Source organism: Lycorma delicatula, chromosome 1 (genome assembly GCF_047948215.1).
Source record: "Lycorma delicatula isolate Av1 chromosome 1, ASM4794821v1, whole genome shotgun sequence".
Lineage (NCBI taxonomy): Eukaryota > Metazoa > Arthropoda > Insecta > Hemiptera > Fulgoridae > Lycorma > Lycorma delicatula.
In genome coordinates, this window is record NC_134455.1 from 151,891,858 (window position 1) to 151,917,949 (window position 26,092).

The 26,092-nt window shown below is 33.5% G+C and overlaps 1 protein-coding gene across 2 annotated transcripts in view; it reads left to right on the top strand.

Annotated features, from left to right (window-relative positions):
• The window catches only part of Prp5 (pre-mRNA processing factor 5), a 122,305-nt gene that overhangs the window by 42,237 nt on the left and 53,976 nt on the right, over positions 1–26,092 (top strand). For both annotated transcript variants that reach the window (XM_075365141.1, XM_075365132.1), the window contains 3 exons: positions 26–153; positions 9,996–10,253; positions 14,007–14,192. In XM_075365141.1, coding sequence (XP_075221256.1) covers positions 26–153; positions 9,996–10,253; positions 14,007–14,192 — 572 coding nt within the window. The remainder of the gene's footprint in view (positions 1–25; positions 154–9,995; positions 10,254–14,006; positions 14,193–26,092) is intronic.

Genomic DNA, 26,092 nt, shown 5'->3' on the forward strand with positions numbered 1-26,092 from the left:
GATTTTATTTTGTTATTTGTTTCAGCCAATTTACAGTTACCTACAAAGAAATGGAATCTAGAAGATGATAGTGATGAGGAGGAGGAGGGGAAATTGGACAATAAAAAGGAAGATGAAGAAGAGGAAATTGACCCTCTGGATGCATTCATGCAGGTTAAGATTTTTGTATCTTTATTTCAAAATGAATTAGAGGACTTATCTGAGAAATAGATTATCTGTTAGGCATTTCATCTATTAGATTTGTTTTACAGGAAACTAGCCATTGTAAAAGAAACAAGACTCTTCGGGTCAACTCATAGGCTGCTTTCTTTGAAAAGTAAAGCATGCATATGTCTCCAGGTCTCACCATCCTCAGCACAGATTTAACAGGTTACCCAAAGTACCATAAATGGTAAAGAGAATGTAGGAAAGAATATCTATTCTCAAAAGAATCTTAATGTAAAAGAAACAATCCTACCTCAAAGAAAAGTTCAAAATCCTTTCTGGGAGGTAGCTGCTACCCATCCTGCCTGCAATCCCTTGGGAGATTAGAATATTTTTATCCATTTGGGAGCAGCACATTATAATCAGTGATTTTGCATTGACCATATAATGATTAGATTAATAATTATACTGCTAACATTACCAATTATAATTTTGACACTGTTAGATTACAAGTTGTGGCAGAAAATTTCTTTTACTGCAGAGATAGAAGATGCTGCAAAGAATGATTTAAATATATCTAAAAGAATAATTTTACTCACACCTTAATTGCGTGATTTGTAAGAAGATTTTGTGTATGTGTGCACAGCCATGCATGTGCATAAAAAAAAGTATTTCAAAAGTGAGGAATTATTTAACTTGTTGATAGCAGATTGTCTTTATATATAATGAATGACGTCAGAGTGTTACAGTACAATTAATTAGTTATTATTTAGATGACAGTTTTGTTCATTTATAATTTAACTATTAAACTATTTTACTATTAAGCTATTTTACTCATATTTGTTTTATTTGAATTTATTTGTTTTCTACTTATGAGGGTCATTCAATAATTAATTAAACAGACATGTAGCTGCACTGCAAAAATAGTCTGTTAAATAATTGCAATTTTTTGTCTACTTTTCCATGTAATCTCCACCAACTTCTCTGCACTTGTCCCATCTTTTTACAAGTCTTCTTATCCCTTCAGTGATGAATTCTTTACCCTGAGCTCAAAGCCAGTTTTGCAATTTTTTTACCTCTTCATTGTTGTTGAACTTGATGCCATGGATAGCTTCTTTCATCGGATCAAACAAATAAAAATCCAAAGGGACTAGGTCAGGGCTGTAAGAAGGATGAGGTAGGAGCTCCCAACCCATTTTGCCAATAGTTTCCAGCACCAGTTGTACCATATGAGGTTGAGCGTTGCCTTGAAGAAGAAGAAGCATGCCTGCCTTTCTTCTGCCATCCCAGACATTTCTTCTTCAGTATGGGCTTGACTTTGTCTTCAATCATGGCTAAGTAGTAGAGGCTATTGATAGTGTATTGCTCCTCCAAAGAATCACAGAAAATCGAACCGTGGGCACTCCAAAAGATGATTAACATAACCTTACCAACCGATGGTTGCATTTTGAATTTCTTATGGACAAGTGATTCAGGTTGTTTCCACTGCACGCTTTGACACTTGGACTCCGGCTCAAAATGATGTATCCAAGTTTCATGACAGGTTAGAATCCTGTCCAAAAATGCATCACCGTCATTATTGAAACGATTTTTGAGTTCAGTGCAAATGTGAAATTTCTTGGCTTTGTGATGAATGGTGAGTTCTCTGGGAACCCACCTTCCATAAGTCTTATGGTAGTTCAGTTTGTTTTGAATAATGGAATGAGTTGTGCCATCACTTATCACTCTGGTTTCCTTAAGTGCGTCCAGAGTGCTGTAATTAGATCTGCTGTTTGGTGTTTTTGGCTGGTGGTCGAGTGTGGACCTTCCAATGGTTTCAGGCTTACTGAATTGTGGGATTGCGATCGCAGTTAGTGCTTTCTATTTTAGACTTGTCGTTTCACTTTCTTCGGAAGGTGAACGGAGTGAGCTTTGTTCGGCGCGTACTCGCCTCATCGGGGCTGAAAGGTGGCAACGACTTCTGGTTGTAAGTCCCCGTTACAAGCAAGGGAATATTTTTGGCTTTCCCTAGTCCTGCTTGCGCTCTTTTCAGAGTGAGGGCCATTATCCGTGGTTTTGTGCCGTATTATAAGTGTTCCGTATTGCACTTAATCGATCCAGAAGTGACTAAGAGGTACAAAGAGTGACAGGGGAATAAAGAAGGTCCCCAGCTGTTCGTGGCTTGCTGCAGGCAGTCATCACATACGTGGGTTCGCAGAGTTTTTAGTAGAAGGAATACAGCGAGTATGTCTCGTCCGGATAGTAGGCATGCTAGGGTAACTCTGGCCAGTTTGTATGACCAGCTAGTAGATCGACCTGGGCGCAAGAGGAGAGCGGAGGTTTCACCGTTCCCCTCTTGCTCGGAGAGTGAGCTCTCTGAGGTAGAGATGGTAAGGGCTCCCACCCGGGAGTGTAATAATGATCCTTTGGTGTAGGATTTTGTGGCTGCCCAGGGTCAACCTGGCAGCTCCGAGGCTATGCTGGCAGCGGCTCAACAGAGCCTAGACTATCTTTTCGATTTTATCGAAGGCCCCAAGAGCGTCACCGCTAGTGCGAAAGGCATAACGTTGCCGCGATTGCGGCATGTTAAGGGTGTGCTGTCTGCCTTGGCAGATGGTTACAAGAAGTTGGCCTCTAAGCCCGCAGAGGTCAAAGTAGTTACTGTCCTGACGCCTGCCCCAAGGCAGCAAAGGCGTTTTGCCGATGTTGTCAAGGGAAGGCGTGAGGCTAGTCAGGCTTCCAAGTAGCCCAAGGTTCTATTTGTAAATCAGCCTGAGGGGTCTACTAAAATTAGTAGACAACTCAAGGAGGACTTTCAGGTCGCTCTTCGTAGGGACCGAAAGAACCTCAAGATTAGGGAAACTAAAGAGACCAGCAGGGGTCTGGTTGTGGTTGCAAATGACAGTCCGAGTCATCCAGGAGTCTCAAGAGGTGAAAAAGCTCGAGTTCAGCTCGACCCAAAGTGCAAGCGTAGGCCCCGGGTCTTTATCTACGACATTGACCGGCGGCTATCCGATAAGGAGGTTCTGTCTCTCGTGAGGGACCAGAACACCGAGTTGGATGAGGCTGCATTTGCAAAAGAGTGTAGGCTACTCTTCAAGACCGGACGTTGTGAGGCTCAGCGGTATCACAGTGTTTTTGAACTCGGTGCTGGTCTCTTTCAGAAGTTTGTGTCTGAGGGTAGGTTGTATGTCGATTTTACTTCCTGTAGGGTTAAGAAGTACGTTGATGTGCAAAGGTGCTTCAAGTGCTGTCGTTTTGGTCACAGGGCCAAATTCTGTAAGTATGCGTCGGTCTGCGCGCATTGTGGCGTGGAAGGTCACAAGCGCGACGACTGTCCGCAGAAAGCCGAGGCTCCATCATGCATTAACTGTAAAAGATTGCGCAAAGAGTGCAAGCATTCGGTCAACAGTAAGGACTGCGGCTGTTACTTACGTGCAGTAGAATTGTATTTCAATTCATTGGATAGTTAGTATCCTTCTTTGGGGCATTGTGTTTGCACACAGAGTTAGGAGAGTTGTTGTTAGAGTCTCGGTGTTGTTTTTCAACACTGCTCACTGTTAGTTGGGCATTCTGCCAGGTCGTTTAGTTGTTCTTTTAACAATGATCCACCTCATTTCTGATGCAGAAGGCTGTATGTTTTTGTTACTGCAAAGCCAAATCGCTTCTTTGGCAGTTTTTATTTCTCAACCGCGGGTTTCTGGTGGTGCTAGCTCTGCTTGCAGAGTCGATTCCGCATTGGACATGGGTGGATCCGGCTTTAGGTTTTTCAGTTCCAGTCTTGACTGGGTTGCGGCATTTTCTTATGGTGTTGGCCTGGCAGAGTTTAGGTATCCTAGCAGCTTACGCTGCTGTATAATTACTGACTAGCCTGTGGCTTCTCGTACCTGTGTTGGCATTTGCGAGGCCTTGTCCCGTAGGACTCTCGGGTGGTTAGGGCACCGCCCAGGCAGTTTAACTGGCCAGAGGTAGGCGCTTTGGCACCGGCCTTGGTTAGATTAGTCTCAATGGAGGTTGTGCCCAGGGAGTTTGCTCCCCGTGCACGATTTACTAACTTTAGCATGGCAATTTGTCGAATTGGAGTGCACACTTAAGGGTGATGGGTGATGCTGGTTGCGATCGCCCTGGGTGTTTTCCGAGCGGCCTTCTAAACTTGAGCTGTAGTGGGAGATGAAAGGTTATACTCAGCTCCTGACGGACCAAACTTGAGGACCTCTGGGACTAGGTTTATTGTGTTGGCTGTGCTCCAATTGCTTAAATTCTTACGATCCGTTTGCGGTGACTGAATTTGCTGATAGATATGCTGTCGTGGCATGCTTGATGCGTCTATGCACTAGGGGCGTAGTATAGTTTAGGCTGATTGTGGTAGGTGCAGAGTCTTCTTCTCCGTGAGTAGGCTTTTGCTTAGTTCCTGAGGGCAACGTGGTAGTGTTAGGTGTCAGCTGTCTTCTTCGGAACTCCTTACTATCTCTCGTGTCGAATTACCAATGTAGATGTCCCTTGGGGCATCTGTATCGGTGGCATCTCACTGTGGCCAGGCTGAACACTGTGGAATGTGATCAGTTTGAGGGCAAGAAGATGTCCTCCATTAAAGCCATTTGCTGGCAAGGAACGGAGGGGGTGGTGTAGCGACCTGACACGCTACGAGGCGTGTCTTCTTCCCTCAGGGGGAATTGAGATGTGCCATCACTTACTTGATATTTTCCATCAATTATAAGTTGTCGTTATTCTCGGTTAAGTGAATCAATACGAGAATCTAACACCAAGGTCAACACTGTTACCAGATGCTCGGAGCGGTGCTCATTGGTCATGCTTTTGCACCCACTTTAAACTTTTCCACCCACACGTAAATTCTCACACAGTTCATGCAACTACTGCTATATTGTTTGTTCATCTGAGAAAATATTTCTGATGGTTGTACACTTGCTGAAATTAAAAATCAGATCACAGAATGCTGTTCTTCAAAAGGACTTTCTTCAAGCAGACATGCCTTCGTAACTAAGATTTTGTAAATAAGATCTTAAGATGTTTATGTAAATACTAATTGAACAACTAACACTCTTTGCAAGGTTGCTGATTAACACTTACAAAGGTTACAATTGCCTGCACTAAGTGTGTTTCCTTCACTAAAAATGTTTATTTAATTATTGAGTGACCCTCATAAATATTGAATAAGTTGTTGTTACATTGCTATCATTTCTTTCACCTTTAACCTTTTTCTTGTGACAACAAATTATTCCAATCATTACAAATTATTCTTTCTGAAGAAGTGCAATATTTTTTTCTTTCATTTTTATTTGTCTTATGAATTTTCTTTTATTTCCTTTTTCCAATAATGGATTACGTTGTATCATGTTATGTAACGTTCACGTAAGTTAATCTTTCATCCGAAGGTCCTGGTTCAAATCCCGGTCAGGCATGGCATTTTCACACACGCTACAAATAATTCAGCTCATCCTCTGAAGCATGCTTAATGGTGGACCCGGAGGTTAAAAGAAAAAGTTTATTGTTTATCTTTTTCTTAACTGTAGTTACAGTAATTTGCTCTTCTTCTTTGACAAAGTAGAAAATAAATTGTTAATACAGTAGTTTAATAGAGAATCTTTCTATTTGTGGTGTACATTGTATTAAATATGGTTTGTTATTGGTCTTTTATTATTTGCTTAACTGCATAATTTTCAGAAGCTAACATTTAAAGACAAGCATTTAACCTTAAATTTATGGTTGTCCCACATCCATTGGTTATGCTCTAAATTAACAGACTCACTGTTTTTCTGTTCATCCATATTTCTTCATCAAAACCCCACTTAAATGATATACCCTTTTGTCAATTTTCTCCAGTGTCTATCTATCCTTCTCTGACTTTGTCTTCCTTAATTTTTTAACATTTTTAAATTGTAAATTATTTGATTAATCTGTTTTTATCTCTGTGTACTCTGTTGTACTGTACACAAAATTTAGGTGAGTTACACTCTTCAGTTAAGGGTTCTTTCGTATTGTTTTGTTTATTTTATTAAGATTTTTGGTTATTCAATAGAAATATTTTCTGATTAATGTATTAAGGAGATTGTTGTTTTTTCTTAATATTAGTTGGTTATTACTTTTTTTTGCATTTGAACAAAAAACATATACTCTTTTTTCTTAAGTGTACTAAATGTAAGATGACCTTGCTTTATATTCATTTACTCTGATGATCAATCTGGCATATTTTTTATTACCAGCTATAGATGAATGGTTTGACCTTCCCAACATTGTTATACCTATTTGTATATTCAGTAGCAATAAGTATCGTGCTGCTAAAAAATGTTTTATAGTTTATTGTTTCAAGTAACAGGTGGTATTTTCAATTTTCATTAAATTCAGCTTCCTCTTTCATTGTATGTTTGTAGATATATTTAGCTAAATTGTTTTTGTTCTTGTTTTTTTTTCATTAGAATATTTTTTTAGTAAAAAAGATTATTAATTACTTAATATGAATGCATGTAATTTACATGATCATTTATTTAAATAAATAAAATACTGATATTGAATACTTTTCTGTATTGGTTATTGTTATTTTACAAATTCACTGAATATTGAATATATTAATGCTTTAGATAGTGCAAAAAACACAGTCTAGCAAGAATCACTCCTCAAAGGCTACTTGCTGCAAGTCAGTATGCACCACAGTATTACAATATCAAGATAATCAGTTTTTCTCAAAACTGATGATTGTTTCCCTCTCTTCCTATTTGATTGTAATAATAAAAAGTGGTTCCATATTTAAAAAATAATATTTTATATTTACAAAATTTCATGAAACAAGTCTTAATTTTTTAAGCTATTACACATTTCAGAAAAAAGTGTAAAATTTTAATTTCTCACTAATATTTTCAAGCATTACTTTATATTGCTTAAAAGTACCTTAATGCAATAAAAATCTGATACAAAATGTCTAAAGGAATTTTGATTTATTTCTTGTGAAAATATTTAAATGAAAGTGAAATTTATGGAATTTGTGGTTTGTTTTTTTTCTGTAAGATTAATAACACTCATTCATATTTCAACACTTGTCTTATCTATTATAATATTCACATAAAAAATATCAGATAATTACTGTATATAATGAAGTAGCTTTTTAACGTTACTGTGATGTTTCAAAACAATTTTATTTTTCACTCAAGAAGCAATATTGTATTTTAAATATGTCACAAAATTTTATAGAAAGTACGATAAGAATAAATAAAATAAAATTATTAAGAGTAAATGCTCATAAAATGTTGACAGTATATAAAAATTTGAAAGTAGATGTGCATCTCAGTTGTTAAACTCTTATCACTAGATTTAGAGCAATGAATAAAACAAAATAAATATAGAAGAAAATTCAAAATAAATCAATTTAAAAAAACGTTAACTAAAAAGAATAATGAATGATAAATAAATAAAGTAGAAAACCAGTACTTTGATTCAATGAAACACTGCAAGAAAAGTATTTTTATAGTCTAAAAAGCATAATAAAAATACTCATTTCAAAAATTATAATTTTGAACTGTACAAGTCAAAAGTGATAGATTAACTTATATGTAATCCTTGCTGTTTAAACTCAGCTTTCAAACTGGCCACCTTTCCTTGTTCCATGCCCATTTTATAGTTTATAATAATATAAAAGTTTATTTAAAGAAAAATACATAACAGGAACATAAAAATTTCTCCTGTGGTAAACAAAATTAGTCTAAATGTTTTTATGAAAAAGAACTTTCTCAAAAAATATCTTATAAATTTAAAATTATAAAATGCTTACTCTCTTATTAATCCGCTATTGTTAATCAATGATAAATTTTCCCTGTCATTGTTAATTAAGTTTTCACACTATGTATTATCTATTTTCTTTATTTCTGTTTCAGCCAACTATGGACCATATTTAACACTTTTCTCAGCATCCCCGTTCCTTCCTTTCCTGCCAGTATTTTTTAGTCTCTCACTGGCTTTTTCCTGAATTCTTCTTTTGCTACTCAAGCATTACTTGTGTTTTGGGACTCCTTTTCTTGTAAAAAAAAAATCCTCCAAGATTACTTTACATTTTTTTTGATTAATTCTCAATTTTGTTAAGTATAGAATTTCTGTTCCTGCTTTGTTTAAGTATTTCTTAAACTGGTTTAATTAATGGCATTTTAAAAAATTGTAATTTATTTATTTTTTCAGCAGTTTCCATACAATATTAGACCACAGTTGATTCCTCTGGTCTTGTACATTTATGAGTTACACTCCTTTACTCTAGTTTCATCTAATCTTACTTTAAATAAAGAAAAACAGTTGTCTTCATCTACTGACGAATGTTTTACTTAAAATTGAAATGCATATCTAGTTTTAGGGTTTTATGTTTGGTTAATGGTTCTTGAACATTTTTCTTTGCAGTATGTATATACCTTAATAATAATAGATAATAAATGTTAATTGTTACATTCTGTTTCAAATGATGAACAAATAAGAATGTTGAGGATTTTCTTTATTTACGAGGATATCTCTTAAAGTAAAGACCACTGGGAAATTTCTTCCAATAAGGTTGGCAAACGTATGCCCTTCACGGCCATGCTAGTAATGTACACACTGTATTGTTGTTTGTAAGTTGTTGTGTTGTAGTATCTCTGATACGTGTGATTTATTACGTTAAAAATGAATAGGAAAATCAGTGTTGCCGCTGACTGTTATATACATGGAGTCATACGTTTTTTAAACCATAAAAATGTTAAGAAATTCTGAAGAAAATGCTGAAATTCTAGGCAATTGCTGTATAGTGATAATGTAATGAATTAAAGAAACGTCTGAAAATGGTGTGAAAGGTTTAGAAATAAGAAATTTAATGTGCATGATGAAGAACGTTTGGGGAGGCCCTTGATAATCACCGAGGATTTGTTGAAAAATGTCAATGATGAAATCAGAAAAGATCGACATTAAATGATTTGTGACCTGGCCCTTCTTTTTCCTAATGTTTCAAGAGCTGTTATTGGTTGCATTTTTCATGATTATTTAGGCTTCAGAAAGGTTTGTGCATGTTGGGATCTTCAACCATTTTTACATACATCTTAACAGAACTTCACAAAAAAATTGAATGGGATCTGCTTTGGAATTTTTGATGTGCTATACAGATAAAGGTGATGAGTTCCTTAATTCAATTGTTACCGGCAATGAAACATGGAATTCATAAAAAACTCCAGAGAGAAAACGGCAGTCAAGTGAATGGCGTCATCCTCAATCGCCAACCAGACCAACAAAGGTCAAGTTACAGCACGCCATTCAAAATCAGCGATGTGGGCTGCTGACTGACGGTGTCGTCCTGCTGCACAAAAATGCACATCCACATTTTGCAGGTCCGACGTGTGATTTTCTGAGAACATTTTGATGGGAAATTTATGATCACTCATCGTGTAGACCAGACTTAGCTCCTTCTGATAACCATTTGTTTAGGAAATTGAAAGAATTTTTGAGCGGTAAGTGGTTCGATGTACTTAAAAATGGTGATAATCAGTAGCTAAATAGACTGGTGGCAGAAGAATACAACAAGGGTATATTGAAGCTGGTGTATCGCTACGATAAATGTCGTAATTCATGTGGCTATTATATAGAGTAGTATCAGGTATGTAGTTTAAGAGAAATAAAAAATATTTATAAAGTTTTCAGAATAAATTTTTTACAATGAAACAGTCTTTAGAGATACCTCTCATATAATGAAAAATATTATTAAATCTCTATTTTAGTTTAAAGTTATGTAAACTTATTACTGTTAATCAAATATTATTAATAAATCAAATATTATTATTAATTATATTATTATTAAGTAATCAGATATTATTTTATAGTATTATAATTCTGAAATTTTTATTATCTGTTGGCAGGAGGTCCAGGAAGAAGTACGTAAAGTTAATAAATTAGACAGTAAGAAAGGTGGAGAAAATAAATCAGGTGGACAACAACAGCCGCAGCAATCACAACAGCAGCAGCAACAACAACAGCAACAGGTACAGCAGCAGCAGTCAGGACAGCAAGGACCACCTGGATCTGGATCAGGAATTGTTATTGTTACTGGTGTTGCTAAGAAAAAAGCTGATAATAGAAAGGGAGAACTTATTGAACAGAATCAAGATGGTCTTGAGGTATGAAATATCTTCCTATTATTTATCATTTACATTTTCTTACGCTGTTGAGAAACATATACTCATATATTACATACTTTCTTGGCAGCATATTATAAACTAGTTTAAATTGACTATTTAATTATTTGTTTTAATTCCAAAGATTTATTAAATATACTAGTATGATTTATCATTTGTAAAATAAAATTTAAAAATGTATATTGATCAAAGTCAGAGGATACATAATATGAAACAAGATTATACATTTTAGACCAGGTGGACCAAAATACAGATACTGTTGAAAAGAAATACATTGTTAAATAATTTATTTAGAGCGTAATATTATACCATCAATATTACTCTAGTATTACTGCAAAAAATAAGTTTTTAACTTTTGAGTTGTGAAGTTTGACATGATTTCTGTCAACATCCTTGTTTTGCTCAAATGATGATTTGAGCAAATCCTGCTGATGAGCAGGATTTCATATAACTTCATTAAACCATATAAGGTTGCAATTCTTGGTGTTCATGGTCACAGTTACAAGTCTACAGTATAAGGGTTATGATCCTGAGTGGTTTATGAAACGCTGCAGGTGACAAATTTCCCCAAAACTTTAGGATCTGTTTCAAAATGCTGTTGAATGACATGGGCCATGCAGAGATAATGATGGTTGTCATTTGTTGAATCATAATGATTCAACAATTTTATATAAACAAATTATTTATGATTTCATTTTATTTGTTATCATAGTACCTAATTGTTGGTCCATCCGGTATGACTTATCAAGTCATAAATAATTTAAAATAAGAATAGTGTGCATGTATTAAAAAGGATTAAGAGAAGTTCTTCTCTTGGTTGCAGTATTAGACACCAAATATGAAATGTCTTCTGAGATGGGTCTATAAGCAGAGTTTCTCTCACCCAGGAGACATACAAATACCCCCAGCAACCAGAATCTGGTTACTCATGTTGTTACAACTACAGAAGTTATAGATAAGTCTTAACCAAAAGCCACAGAATATTGCATGGTTAACAGGGATCAGGATAACAAAAAGGATTGGATAATAATAAGTGATCTGCACCAATTTAAGAACCATGAAAGAAAACAAACAACCCCAAAGCTTTGAGTAACTGTTTTAACTCAAATACATTTAACACATTAGTTTTTTTTTTTTTAATAATTAAGAGCAACCTGAGAACAGGCACAAACTTCCTTCAGGAAATGTTAACGAGAAGCGGGTTCCATATGAAAGCTAAGGGGTAACATTTTTTCTTTGAAGTATAATTAAATATAGTATTATAATAAAAATAAATTATATATGTAATTGCTGAACTATTTTAAAAATTGAAACAGTTAAGACAGTTTGAGATTTATTTTTTTAAAAAATGCATGGAAATGTGAGAGTTATGATTTTTTAAAAATATTTGTTGCTAGATAATTTACTTCTCAATTTCATTATGAAGTGAAAAATCTTTTTTCTCTACAGTGAATAGTTTGTTAACATTTCGCTTGAGAAGTTTCTCCAGTTTGTCATATACTGTAGATGAATTGTTCTTGATCTTAGACTATACATGAGTTAAAGAGAGAGATAGAGAGAAATTATGGCTTGAGATTATCATGACAGGCAAATCTTTCTAAAATATTTGCTCCCTGCCAATAAAATTGACTATTGAGATACCTTAAATTTATTGACGCTTACATTTTTTGGCCTTTTTTAATGTATTATTGATGTATCTAATTTCTTTTTTGTATGTATATAAAAAGTTGCTAAAAAGGTCCTACTTTTTTTTTACTCTAATAATAGTAAATTTAAAAAAAAATTGTGTAACCAATATTCAATTCCTTTATACCAGAAAATAAAACATTCATTATTTTTATAGTTAAAAGTCCATAAACATGCTGTTTCAGATTACATGTACTAGTTTAACAAAAATTTAAATCCATTTAATTAATATGGGTGTAGGTTAACAAACGTGTGGTTTGGTAAAAAGTTTCTTTAACCTTTCTAAATCCCAAAAAGTTAAAAGGAAAGTCATGCCAGAAAATACACCTAAAAACTATGGCATAAATTGATTTATTTATGTTATGCTAAATCAAAAAAATCATTCCAAATGTATTAGATCCAACTATAATCAGTTAAAACAAATATAACATAAATTTTACCTGTATTGGCTGAACCTTAACAACAACTTTCCTCCTGACTTGGCTTGGTGAAACTATAGCAGTCGGCATATCACGTTACAGTTTAAGTTGAATATTATTCTTATTTACCTACTAGTTTACTTGAGATATAATCTTCCATTTAATATTTCTGGTATATAAGCATGATTCATCAAGTGTTTTATCATCAGTATGTTGTGTAACCTTCGTATTCATCACATTACTCTTTTAATTATTTGGAAGGTAGTTATTGCTATGGTCATTCATTAGTCACTAGTCTTAATTGCTAAATTAATCTTGTCCTAAATAAGCTACCCAGAAGATAAGAATTTGAGTAATGTAAATGCATTTTTTTTTTTTTTTTTTTTTTTTTTAATTTGTTAGTTCAAATGATTCAGAGGACAAGACATTAATTCCAACAAAACCTCAAAGCAGTCAGTAGTGACGAACCAATAATTGGCTAAAATTTGTTAATACGCAACAGAATTAGAAATTATATAGAGTATACCACTATTTAAATGAAATATGGATAATAGAAAAATCACATAACAAAAGCAGAAATTTTAGAATTATGCCGTATTATGTTGAAAATCAGAAATGGGGGAAGTATAAAATAAGAAAGTTTCAAGATGAAAATGAAAACAAAAGTATGTGATAGAATATTGTAAAAAAATGATAGTATTGCTAGATCATTTATTAAGGCTGTAGAATTGAATTTTGTTCTAGCTATGAAGGATAAAGACTACAAAAAAAAGTACAAACATTAGTTAGTATGTATGGAACAAGTAAGACAATTTATATTGTTGATTTAGTTAATAAGAATAAATTTGGCATAGAATAGAAAGGAATGGAAAAGTGCATCTCACTTTTTAACAAAAAAATTGGCAGGAAAATGTGATGCAATTTTTTTTACTTCATTTGATATCTGTAACCTCATAACTGAAAATCAAGTGTCAAATTATGAGAAGTACTTAAATTTTTATGGTAATTGTGTAGTAAAATTAAGTAGTATGATATTCAATAAATAATAACTAAGCATTAAACAAATTTTTTCACTCGTTATGCTAAAGTTTTTGTAACCAAATTACTTTACTCTATTTAAATGAACCTTTAAATTTTTATTTGTGATTTCACAGTAGCTATTTTAGGTAATTACTTTCTTTAAACAACACATTTTCTTATCTAGTAAAAAATACCCAAGATTCTAACAGATCAAATTAACTTATGTAATGAGGAAGAAGAATGGCTTTACTTTACCAAGATATTGGTTGCTGTTAGCTGAAATGTTATACTCTACCAATACTTCAGCTCTCTTTGCTGCCTTTATTATGTAATGCATCCCTTGAGCAAGTCCACAGGTAGTTGCTACTTCATAAAGCTCTATAAACAAGTTCCATTTCAATATCTAATGCCTTCCAATCTTTCAAGCAGAATAAAACTAATAGCTAATCCAGTTCCCAAGGGTGTAAGGATAAGAAAAGATGTTAATATAAAAGATAGATATACACTATTATTATATATTAATTCAAATACGCTTGTTTGTTGATTTGAGTTAATAACAAATTTCACCTCTGCTGTTTTACATTATTCACTATGATAAAATTTTTTTAAGTATTCATCTGAGGAAGAAGAAGAAGATTTATCAACAACTGCTGCCACTTTAGCCAACAAACAAAAAAAAGAACTAGCAAAAGTTGATCATGCTGGAGTTGACTACATGCCTTTCCGTAAAGCATTTTATTTGGAAGTACCTGAGATCGCTCGTATGACCCCAGAAGAAGTAGAATTGTATAGAGAGGCAAGTAAATTTTTTTGAGTGTAATATTTTATATGTATTGTTCACTATGTTATGTGTAAATGAAAGATTTTGTATGTAATATGACATAATATATATTAAACAAATCAACTTTATTTACAGGATTTTGAAATACAAATAGTACATGTTATAGACAGTATTTACCAAATAAAATTTAGTAGGTATTTTAAAAAAGAAATTTTTTTCAAAAACAATTTTATTTCACATACTGGTTAGAAGAAACCAAGGATATTAATTTTTAGGTGTTTTAATTACAAAATAATAATGAATAATTAAATATTAACATACTTAAAAAAATACTTTTCACCATCAGTAATTATTTAATATGTAGAGACAAACCAGCCTAGGAATTATAAGTTTTTTTTCAATATGATGAGAAATTGGGCACATATATTTTACTTTTCAAAGTACTGTAACAAATAAAGTTAATCAAGTAGAAATTATAGGTATAAGTAATGGTTGCAATGAAAAGTTGATACATAAATTATTTAATAGACAGTTATCCCTGAAATATTGAGTAACTTTAGTAGATTCTCATATAAAAATTAAGATAGAAAGCTCCTATAATGATATATATCCAGAAATGCTTAGTTTTCAATCTTGTCAGTCATTTTATGTTTTTGGAGTAAAGAAGGATTCTCTAAAGTAAAGACTGCTGGAAAATTTCTCTCCTTAAGGTGGGCGAACCTGTGTCATTCATTGCCTCCCTAGTAATGTACACACTACATTGCTGTCTGTAAGTTGTCACATTGTAGTATCTTTGATTACGTGTGAGTTATTACGTTATAAAATAAGTAGGGGAAAATCGATGTTGCCATTGACTGTGAAATACGTGGAGTCCTATGGTTTTAAGCCATAAAAACGTTAAGCCGGCTGAATTAATAGGAAGTTAGTTGCTGTGTACAGTGATCATGTAATGAATGAAAGAAATATACAAAAATGGTGTTAAAGGTTTAAAAATAACAAAATTAATGTGCATGGTAAAGAACATTTGGGGAGGCCCTCGATAATCACCGAGGACTTATTGAAATGCATTGGTGATGAAATCAGAAAAGATCATCTCTCAACGATTTCCGACCTGGCCCTTCTTTTTTCCTGATGTTTCAGGAGCTGTTATTGGTCGCATTGTTCATGACCATTTAGGCTTCAGAAAGGTTCGTGCACGTCGGGTGCCAGATGTCTTAGAAATTCACAGAAAAATCTGTATAGGATCTGCTTTGGAATTTTTTATGCACTATACAGAAAAAGGTGATGAGTTTCTTAATTCAATTTGTTACTGGCAATGAAACATGGATTTCATATAACACACCTCAGAGAAAATGGCAGTCAAGTGAATGGCGTCATTTTCAATCACCAATAATACCAGCAAAGATCAAGTCACAGCCTTTTGGATGCAAACTGATGGCCACAGTCTTTTGGGATTGGTTTGGTATACTGCTGATTGATTTCATGTCGTGTGGAATGGCTATAAATGCAGAAGCCTCCTGCAAAACTCTATGTAAGTTATGGTGCACCAGTCAAAATCAGCGACGTAAGTGGCTGACCGACGGTATCCTCCTGCTGCACGATAATGTACATCCACATGTTGCAGGTCTTATATGTGATTTACTTAGAACATTTGGACAGGAAATTTACAATCTCCCACCATATAGTTCAAACTTAGTTCCATCTGATTACCATTTGTTTGGGAAATGAAAGAAGTTTTGAATGGAAAGCAATTCGCAGGTGAGATGAACTTAATAATTCTGTTAATCAATGGCTAAATGGACTGGCAGCAGAAGAATATGACAAGGGTATATTGAAACTGGTGTATTGCTACAGTAAATGTCTTAATTGATTTGGTGATTATATAGAGAAGTAGTACAAGGTATGTAGTTTAAGAGAAATAAAAAATTTTATAAAGTTTTCAGAATAAATTTTTTTACAATGAAATGGTCTTTACTTTAGAGACAACCTCTCGTAAAGTAATATATGGATTGAGATATTGTAATTAAATTTGGTTTGAATGTTTAAACCGACATTCTTAATGAAAAAGAATGCATTTTTTTTATTTAAAAAAATATTGAATATTTTATGAAAAAAAACGAACATCTCCTTTGTTTAAATGCAATTAAAAATAAGCGTCAGTCTGATTTCAGAGTCAGTCTGATTTCTGAGCCAGTTTTCATATACTCCATTAAAAAACAAGTAATACAAAAAAGAAAGTTTGCAACAGCAAATTTTTTTCTCCCTAATGTATATGTTGCTGTTTGTTTAGCTAGTGAACAATAACCAACCCCTCCCCATAACCAAATGAGATGAGGTTGATGTAATGTAAATGAGGTTGGTCTTGTACAGACTCGGCCAATCATTCCTGAGATGTGTGTGCAAATTTTAAAAATATAAGTACTGTTATCTAAAGTTAGCCTCACTAAGTTCTAAATTAAAAATAATTTACCGAATAATTATAAAAATGATGACAATGTTGATGATAAATAATTTCACTGGTCAGCATAAAATTTGGAACTGAAAAGGGAGTAGGTGTTCTATATAGTATTTTATATGCTGAATCTGAATATGTATTTCAAAACAACCCATCACATAATGTTCTTAAGTTACAACTACTTAAATTTATTTTTTATTCCACTCGTGGAACAAATTATACAAATAAGTTAATATGTCTGTATGTTTGCTTATTCACATCTGATTTATATTTTCATGCATACTGTAGACCTATATTTGATACATAACAGTCGAATGATGTCATTTCATGTCAAGCCAGACATGTATAGACATGTCAGGAGTCAAGGTGATAAAATTTTCTTCAGTATAAGTTCAGCTCTTGGTATGACTTGCTGTGTTATTTAGTTGTGGTAATGTTTTTATCATACACATATTATAAAGAATGTTTCATAAGTGATGCCATAAATTTAATGAAAGATTTTTATAACAGAACAACTTTTGGCATTTTTATTGAACATCAAGATCTGTTAAGCGATGTATGTGTGTGTTTTATTGCACTCCATGGTGAAACAATTTTATGAAGTATTTAAGTAATTAAGTATTTATAAATTAAAAGTTAATTATTTTTATCATTAAGTAAGTATTTCTGTAATATTTCAGGTTACTTTCATTCATTAAAAGATTTTGAATTTTACAATGAATAAAAATTGGGCTTGTAAAAATTTCCAAATATTTTTTGTCATGTTTGCAGGAAAGTCAATGAAAACCAGTATCGAATCTGCTGAAAACTACTTACAAACATTATTATGACTGTCCCTTGGGAGGCCAAGATAGATCAGGGGTCCACGTGTAGCTTGCATCAAGTTCTATGTTAAACTAACCCAGTGGTTAAAAGGGAAAAAAGAGCATTTGCCTTTTGGCGTACCTATGATTTGGCAAGAGCCTACTAACTGTTATGATGACTGCTATTTTTGCTGGTTTCAATTCAAACAATAAAAGCAGTATTGCATAACCTAATGTTTGTTCCGCTATGAGACCAGTACTTCATGGTTCACATCTTAAAGAATGGAATTTATTTATTTATTAAAACAAACGGGATAAATCCCATGATACAAAATAAAGTTATAAAATAAATGGTCAACATTACACTGTAACATACAATTATTTCATTCATATTTTTATAAACATGTAAATTTGAATTTAATTTGATACAAACTAAAATTATACAAATCAAACCTGTTAATGCTATTATTACAATTTAATGACAATCGAAGAATAATTGATCGAAAGTCGTTATTAACATCTACATGAAAGTAATAGTTATTGTTTCTAAATTTCTGACCAGGAACAAAAACATCAAATTTTGAAAGCAATTCTGGACAATCAGTATGATTATTAATATTTTATAGGCAAAAATTAAAACACATCTTATAAGTGATGCTTGTATCGACGGTCTACCTAATGCAGACGCAATTCGATTATAATCGTGGTTCAAATAATTTATTGTGTTCAAATAAATCATGTTTTCTGTTATACTGATAAATTAAAAAGAACAGCAGCTCCTTCCCTAAATCACTTTCACGTAATATTATTGTGTATGAATAGTATCAAATAAATATTATCAATTCATAAAAATAGCCAATTAATATTCACAAAAAGCCAAAAATGAAAGAGAGTATACAAATTCTACTGTACAAAATTGTCACCTTGAATTTATTAAACAAGGATACTAAAATTTAAGTTTATAGTAATTGAAGCAAAAATTTTCTAAAATACTTTAAAAGAGATGGTTTAATTTGTTCCTGCTTTGATGTTAGGGGGCTAATGTCTGAACTGGAAATTGAATATAGTATTCATGATTGGCATTTATTTATAGACTCTTCAGAAAAAAGCTTAAAGGTAGTGTTGTTACATAATTTGAATAAGTTTTTTTATATATTGGTAGCATGTGCTGTAGGAATGAAAGAAACATGTCAAAAATAAAATAAAATAAGTATGTCAATAATTTTAAAAGCTATTAAGTATGATGAACACTCATGGTGAGCCATTGCTGACCTGAAAGTGGTAGGTTTCTTGGTCCCCAGAGTGGCTTTACAAAATATATGTGTTTCTTGTGTTCGTGGGATAGTCGGGATACAGATAACCACTACACAGTTAAAGATTGGCTAAAAAGAGATCAGTTTACCCAGGAAAGGAAAATGTTGTCAATATTCCCCTTATTGAAGCAGATCTTATTAGTTTACCACCTCTATACATAAAACTAAGTTTTATTTAGGTAAGTTCTGAATATTTTAAAGGATCATAACTAAAAATCTGAGGGTGATGAAGAAAAACTGATTTCATTTTAAGATTCAGCATAAAAAATACATTCTATTTCATCTACTTTTATCTCAGTTTCAAATTATTTTTTTTTTAGACCTGTGTTTTTAGGCAGATTTCATAAGAAAACTTCCTATTGTAATGGGTACTATGATTCAAATTATTCTTTAAAAATAATTCATCCCAAAATCTTGGTCAAGTTTGTTAGCCAAAATCAGACCATGTGATAATGGGGGGACTTTTTAAAAAAAATCAAAATATTGCTATAATTTTCTTATTAAGTAAAATATCAAATTCGTTTAAAGTTCCTGTTATTCTTTGGATAAATAAGAACCTAAAACTTTTGTCTGAAACAATTTTTTATATGACCACCTGTTACGGCAAGGGATGACCAAAATGTTGCTGGAATTGTAAGATGGGGCTTGTCATATGTTAAACATGTGAAACTTTTCACATGTAACCATTATCATATTGAGTAAATTTGAAGTTTTTCTTAACTTTAAGGTAGAAATTTTTTTTATCCCCCTAATTAACGCCGGTGAAATCTACCTCCGCCTCCGGCATGCTGAAAGGGATTTTTTATTGGTTGTGATCAAAACCATAATATTTTAATTTTACTTCTTAATAGTAATATTATTTGTAAATATTTAGTTATGTTTTTCTCAAAGACTAATCACTTTACCAGCTGAAGTTGTTATATCAAATTATTCAATTTCTGAGCAGACAGCATGATTTTTATGTATGGCAGAGCTGTGAAACTGCATCACTCTCAGGATTCATTTCCAGATAGCAGTCAAATATAAAACCTTTGCTGCACTATTTCTTCAGTTCAGATGAACTGAAACATTAAAATGATTTGCTGATGACAAAGGAAGACAGTTAGCAGTCTAAACACAAATAGAGGAAAATATCTTAGAATGAGTCAGTCAAGATACTAGTGTACGTTTAAGGCAGTTAGCATCATTGTTACAATTTTCAAGTATGATCATTTAAAGAGAATTCCATAGACAGTTGCTCTACTCTTACCATTTGCAGCATGTGCAAGGTCTACACTTAATGACTTACCATTACAAATTGTGCTGCTATTGGTTTCTTTTATAAACTGGAGTTGGAATTTCAGTCTTGAATTTGAAACATCGTATAAGTACACTGATATCAGAGAAATAATAATATTAAGTAATTTCCACAACCATCATCAGTTCACAGATAAAAATCCTCGCAGAACTCTACAAAATAGAAAGCTGAAATTTAATTTGTGGACTGGAGTTGTAGGTGATTGTCTCATAAGTTTTCATATTCTACCTTAACTTAATAATTATGTATATATTGATTTCCTTTAACAACAAAGTATCATGTATAATATGCAGAGGTACCTCTGAGTATTGTAGCTCTGCATATTAGATAGCAGTTATTCATGTCCAGTACAGCTCCTGTAGACTTAACTTACACGTAAGTGAATGTTGAACAATACTTACAGTGAAGGATAGATATGCTGGAATCATGGCCAGCTTGTTTCTCTAATCTTAATTCCTTACATTTTTATTTACGGGCTCAAATGAGAATATTGGTGTGTTACCAATGAGCTGTTACTAATGAAAAAACTATATGAGAGTATATTTTTTGTCTGTGAAATCATTCAAAATTGACGAAGAATGTTTGAAAGACTGCTACGTTTTATGAACTGACATATTACCTTCAGTGGTAAATACTTCTATTGTAAATTTATTATAATCTGTTGTAAAATCATGTTCATTGTCAATTGTTAGTTTTCAAAGAAATCAGACGTTTATAAACACTGTAATTAAGTTTAGTATCTCTACTGGTATTTAGAAATTTTGTCTTTAAATAATAAAATATAATTTTTTCTTTGCTAGCATTCAGTATTTGTAACTCACTTTTGTAATGTTATTATATTTCTTAAGCATACTGGTTAAATGAAAACTGGCTCCTAATTCAAACTGACTCATTCCAATTATTTCTGCCATAATTCAGTTGTTTTTTAAATGTAGTTAAACGAAAGAGGTGTCATCTTTTTATAAAATACTCAAGATTTTCTTGTAATAAAATAAAACTCAAAAAGCATAAGTTACAGAAATATTAATCATTTAGATTAAACTGGGCATCATTTTGGTTTTGCTAACAAAAAATTCATTTTTTTCACTGAGAATGTCAATTTAAACATGTATCCCAAATTCTATTAAAAGATCTCAGCCCATCTTCTATGAATCTAAATTACAAAAACATAAATTACTGACATACTGAAAACTAAGCATTTCTGGATATATGATTGTAGGTGCTTTTTATTTCTACTTTGTTAAGAGGAATCTACTTCCAAAGTTTTTCATGGAGATAAATATTGAAACAAATTTTTTTGAGCTTCATTTAAATTAAAGTTTTTTTTCATGCATTCAGGAAATACTTTGTTTAATTTTACTTACCTTATGTATACTTTTGTACAAAAGATTTCCAGAAGTTTGATCTGCAGCATTGCCAATACTACCAGCATTGTAATTTCTTGTCTTCATCATATATTTAGAAATGCTGCTACATTTAATCTGTTAATCAGGGGTGGCTCATAAATTTTCCAGTATCAGAACATTTGATTCTGTATTCAACAAACTACAGCCACAGGTGCCTGGCTGTAAGATAGTGTTATGAAAAATGCAATTTCATTTTAATGTTTATATTGATAAGAAGCAAAACTTATCTTTTTCATGTTAGCTGTTTAACTTTTTTTGTGAATTAGCTTTTTATCAACTTATTCTGTTGTCATTTCCCTACGGATACCCAAAAACAAGGACAAGGATTTTAAAACACAAAGTTAAAACAAATTTTATGTGAAAAGGGAATTTTTTATTTCTCCCAGAAAGCAGTGCGAGATGGTGTCCCAGCAGCAGTACATTCCTACTGCCATACACCAACAAGTATCTTATTATAAGCTGTCCATATATTAGAAGTGACTAGAATCCTGTTACTATACTAGTACACTTCTTTTACATACTGCAAGCCAATTTTTATGGACTAGATTATTTTTAAATGTGGAGTGCCCATTGCCTCATTGCGCAGAGGTGACCCCCACATGCTTGGGGCGCGCCCTAAGCGCTCAGCCGCAGACCTGTCTGCCCCGGCACCCTCCAACATTTCATTTCCTGGCGGGACTCTTCATAAATATGTAGCTTATCCATTACCTTCTGTGTAGCTCTTTACTCCTTTTAGCATTATGCTTTGTGTGCCTTCTGGACAGAACATATCTTCCAAGCCTAATGTATTTAATGTCTCCCTGTGTTCTTCATCAAAGTACAGGCAAGAGAAATGCACATGGTCAGGAGTCTCTTCCTCATCGCAGTCAGGGCACCAATCCATGTGGTCCAGGCCATATTTATACAGATACACCCTGAAACCACCATGACCTGCCAGGAAATGTGTTAAACTGTATTCCAGTAAGCCATGGGTCCTCCTACACTAACTCCCGATGTCGCTTATAAGGCACTTGAAAATCGCCACTGTAATTCAGATTCCAGAGAGTTGGTCCAAGTACCGGCTCCTGAGGCACTCCTCTATGAAGGTTCCACAGAACTGTTTCTCCTGATACCAGGCACTCAAGCCTGTGCCCCGATAAATAGGAACAAACTATTCGTCGCAAATACAAAGGCACCATGTTCCTCCAAGGCCTGCATTATGGCAACGTGAGAAATGCATTTAACTTCACTTCTCACTTCTAGAGTGACAAGGGCAGAAATTCCTCGCTGTTTCCCTCTTACAGCTTTTCCCCTGCGAAAGCCGTACTGACTAGCAGAGAATCCATCCCTCCTCGACTGCCTGAGATATTCTGTTCTGGAGCATTCGCTTCTGTATCTTGCGCAGCACATTTTTCATCGCCAGCAGCTGGTAAGAAGAAGGGAGCACCAGATCTCTCCCAGGTTTCACAACAAACACCAGCTATTGGCGCTTCCATATCTTGTGGAATACCCTTCCATGAGGAACCTGTTGTAAACTTCAAGTAAAACTTCCAGTCTAGCCCAAACTACCACCTTGACTACCAAATTTAGCAGCCAGTCCGGACCCAGCACCTTAGCCGGAGGCAATCATGTTGCTGCCTCCAAAAGTTCAGTTAAAGTGAAAGGAAGAGGGCTCTCTGTTCACTCCTGTCATCAATTATAATCTCTCCTTCAGAAAAGAGCCCATCTGTTATGTTGCAAATCTCATGGACATCCTGAGTAAGTGATTCTAGGCCTTAAGGCCCTCCTTACCACTATGTTGTAAGGCCTTCCCCATGGATCCACTTCTACTTCAGAAATTAGTTTCTTCTAAGACCTCTTCTTAGCTTCTCGGATGCATCTAACAAGTTCCTTCTTGCATTCACGATATCTGTCTAAGGATGTCTCTAAGGGCAGGGAGGTACGTCCATGTTATGCGTCTTCTAGCCAGTTAACTTAGGGGCAGTCGGTTCAAAAGGATATAATATAGAATGGTATTTTAAATTAAGATTTAAAAATTGGTCTGAATATTTTTATTAAACTTTTTGTTACTTCTAGAAATTTGTTAGTCATTAATTTCCTTAAATTTATTATTAACAAAATATTGTTTCATTAAGTTATTATATCTTTCAACTGTCATGATTTTTTTTTTTTTTTGTCTTCAGTCATTTGACTGGTTTGATGCAGCTCTCCAAGATTCCCTATCTAGTGCTAGTCGTTTCATTTCAGTATACCCTCTACATCCTACATCCCTAACAATTTGTTTTACATACTCCAAACGTGGCCTGCCTACACAGTTTTTCCCTTCTACCTGTCCTTCCAATATTAAAGCGACTATTCCAGGATGCCTTAGTATGTGGCCTATAAATCTGTCTCTTCTTTTAACTATATTTTTCCAAATGCTTCTTTCTTCATCTATTTGTCGCAATACCTCTTCATTTGTCACTTTATCCACCCATCTGATTTTTAACATTCTCCTATAGCACCACATTTCAAAAGCTTCTAATCTTTTCTTCTCAGATACTCCGATTGTCCAAGTTTCACTTCCATATAAAGCGACACTCCAAACATACACTTTCAAAAATCTTTTCCTGAGATTTAAATTAATTTTTGATGTAAACAAATTATATTTCTTACTGAAGGCTCGTTTAGCTTGTGCTATTCGGCATTTTATATCGCTCCTGCTTCGTCCATCTTTAGTAATTTTACTTCCCAAATAACAAAATTCTTCTACCTCCATAATCTTTTCTCCTCCTATTTTCACATTCAGTGGTCCATCTTTGTTATTTCTACTACATTTCATTACTTTTGTTTTGTTCTTGTTTATTTTCATGCGATAGTTCTTGCGTAGGACTTCATCTATGCCGTTCATTGTTTCTTCTAAATCCTTTTTACTCTCGGCTAGAATTACTATATCATCAGCAAATCGTAGCATCTTTATCTTTTCACCTTGTACTGTTACTCCGAATCTAAATTGTTCTTTAACATCATTAACTGCTAGTTCCATGTAAAGATTAAAAAGTAACGGAGATAGGGAACATCCTTGTCAGACTCCCTTTCTTATTAGGGCTTCTTTCTTATGTTCTTCAATTGTTATTGTTGCTGTTTGGTTCCTGTACATGTTAGCAATTGTTCTTCTATCTCTGTATTTGAACCCTAATTTTTTTAAAATGCTGAACATTTTATTCCAATCTACGTTATCGAAAGCCTTTTCTAGGTCTATAAACGCCAAGTATGTTGGTTTGTTTTTCTTTAATCTTCCTTCTACTATTAATCTGAGGCCTAAAATTGCTTCCCTTGTCCCTATACTTTTCCTGAAACCAAATTGGTCTTCTCCTAACACTTCTTCTACTCTCCTCTCAATTCTTCTGTATAACATTCTAGTTAAGATTTTTGATGCATGACTAGTTAAACTAATTGTTCTATATTCTTCACATTTATCTACCCCTGCTTTCTTTGGTATCATAACTATAACACTTTTTTTGAAGTCTGACGGAAATTCCCCTTTTTCATAAATATTACACACCAGTTTGTATAATCTATCAATCGCTTCCTCACCTGCACTGCGCAGTAATTCTACAGGTATTCCGTCTATTCCAGGAGCCTTTCTGCCATTTAAATCTTTTAATGCTCTCTTAAATTCAGATCTCAGTATTGTTTCTCCCATTTCATCCTCCTCAACTTCCTCTTCTTCCTCTATAAAACCATTTTCTAATTCATTTTCTCCGTATAACTCTTCAATATATTCCACCCATCTATCGACTTTACCTTTCGTATTATATATTGGTGTACCATCTTTGTTTAACACATTATTAGATTTTAATTTATGTACCCCAAAATTTTCCTTAACTTTCCTGTATGCTCCGTCTATTTTACCAATGTTCATTTCTCTTTCCACTTCTGAACACTTTTCTTTAATCCACTCTTCTTTCGCCAGTTTGCACTTCCTATTTATAGCATTTCTTAATTGCCGATAGTTCCTTTTACTTTCTTCATCATTAGCATTCTTATATTTTCTACGTTCATCCATCAGCTGCAATATATCGTCTGAAACCCAAGGTTTTCTACCAGTTCTCTTTATTCCGCCTAAGTTTGCTTCTGCTGATTTAAGAATTTCCTTTTTAACATTCTCCCATTCTTCTTCTACATTTTCTACCTTATCTTTTTTACTCAGACCTCTTGCGATGTCCTCCTCAAAAATCTTCTTTACCTCCTCTTCCTCAAGCTTCTCTAAATTCCACCGATTCATCTGACAACTTTTCTTCAGGTTTTTAAACCCCAATCTACATTTCATTATCACCAAATTATGGTCGCTATCAATGTCTGCTCCAGGGTAAGTTTTGCAGTCAACGAGTTGATTTCTAAATCTTTGCTTAACCATGATATAATCTATCTGATACCTTGCAGTATCGCCTGGCTTTTTCCAAGTGTATATTCTTCTATTATGATTTTTAAATTGGGTGTTGGCAATTACTAAATTATACTTCGTGCAAAACTCTATAAGTCGGTCCCCTCTTTCATTTCTTCTGCCCAGCCCGTATTCACCCACTATATTTCCTTCCTTGCCTTTTCCAATGCTTGCATTCCAATCTCCAACTATTATTAAATTTTCATCTCCTTTTACGTGTTTAATTGCTTCATCAA